Source organism: Fukomys damarensis, unplaced genomic scaffold (assembly GCF_012274545.1).
Source record: "Fukomys damarensis isolate Sample0158 unplaced genomic scaffold, DMR_v1.0_HiC HiC_scaffold_15, whole genome shotgun sequence".
Classification (NCBI taxonomy): Eukaryota; Metazoa; Chordata; class Mammalia; order Rodentia; family Bathyergidae; genus Fukomys; species Fukomys damarensis.
Window position 1 is genome coordinate 24,021,813 of NW_022900927.1, and position 1,353 is coordinate 24,023,165.

Below are 1,353 nucleotides of genomic sequence, written 5' to 3' on the forward strand. Positions count from 1 at the left end.
TAGGCTGCCCCCACTGCGCTGGCTGCCCCACTACCGCTGGCGGGCCTGGCTGCTCGGGGATGCAGTGGCCGGAGTGACCGTGGGCGTCGTGCACGTGCCCCAGGGTGAGAGGCCCCAACACCAGCCAGACCGGGGCCGGGCTTTAGAAGGCTTTGGGGAGGAGGCCTGGACGGCTGGGACCCGGGAGTAAGGCAGTGAGTTGGAGCCTCTGAGGGTTAGGAGAAAGGAACCAAGAGACCAAGTTCTGGGGAAGGACTGTGGCACTCCATCACATCCCTACCCCCATTTCCCCTCCTCTGTTCAACCTTGTGAGGCGCTTGGATCGGTTTCAGCTCAGGCAAGAGACACAAGCCTACCTCCCAGGATGGGACGCAGGCCAACACGGAGCTGTGCCCTGGTCAGCTTTAGGACCTCTCACGGAGGACCCCATAATTTAGCCAGGGGTACTGCCCACCCCTGCCACAGCACTGCCAACCTTTTCCTCCACCTTCCCCTAGGCATGGCATTTGCCCTTCTGACCTCTGTACCCCCGGTGTTCGGACTCTACACTTCTTTCTTTCCCATCCTCATCTACAGCTTGCTGGGCACTGGGAGACACCTTTCCACTGGTGAGTATCCACGGACTGGTGCATGACTCCTCTCCTTCCCTGTGGGGTGAGAATGAGCAGGAACTCCAGGCATCCTGAAAGCCTCAGAGCTGTAGTGTCTTCATTTCTTCTTCTGTCCTTTCCCTCCTTGCTGCTGCTCTGCTTGAAACTCTGGCCTAGGCATGCTTTCTGGAGTGGGTGCAAAGCGGCAGGAGTTTACTTGGACCCTCTTCCTCCAATAAATTTGATTAAAATGAACATTTCCGGAGCAGGAAGGGGAGGAAGAGATGAACTGTGTCCCCTCCTCCCCATGAGGATCCCACAGCCCTGGAGGCTGCCTGAGGGACCCTTGTGGCTGGCTCCACTCTCCTCCCCTTCCTCCCCGCGGTTCCCGGCTGCTGTGCCAGCTCCAGGCCCACGGTCTTCACGCTGGCAGCCGCTTTCCTGGTGAGCGGATTGGATTGCAGCATCCCGGGTTCCAGAACAGCAGAGCCAGCTGTTACCTTGCCGAGGGAGGCACAGCTGGTGATCCCTGCGTTTGTCTCCTGGCTCCAGGCACTTTTGCAGTACTCAGCCTCATGACAGGCTCCGTGGTCGAGCAACTAGTGCCTGAACCCCTCGCCGGGAACCTGAGCAGAATTGAGAGGGAGCAGTTGGATGCTCAGCGGGTCGGGGTGGCTGCGGCCATGGCCTTCGGGAGCGGGGCGCTGATGGTGAAGGGGGACCAGGGGAGCGCCCTGGGGGATGCATGCACGCTGGGGACGGG

General features: G+C 60.5%; 1 protein-coding gene across 4 annotated transcripts in view; it reads left to right on the top strand.

Annotated features, from left to right (window-relative positions):
• The window catches only part of Slc26a10 (solute carrier family 26 member 10), a 9,058-nt gene that overhangs the window by 1,802 nt on the left and 5,903 nt on the right, over positions 1-1,353 (top strand). For 2 of the 4 annotated variants that reach the window (XM_033763741.1, XM_033763742.1), the window contains exons 1-3: positions 1-104; positions 498-608; positions 1,143-1,300. The exon at positions 1-104 is cut by the window's left edge and continues 1,802 nt beyond it. In XM_033763741.1, the coding sequence (XP_033619632.1) occupies positions 1-104; positions 498-608; positions 1,143-1,300 (373 nt within the window). Of the gene's footprint in view, positions 105-143; positions 609-994; positions 1,035-1,142; positions 1,301-1,353 lie in introns of those variants that run through there. The other 2 variants (XM_033763744.1, XM_033763743.1) reach the window with 2 other exon arrangements.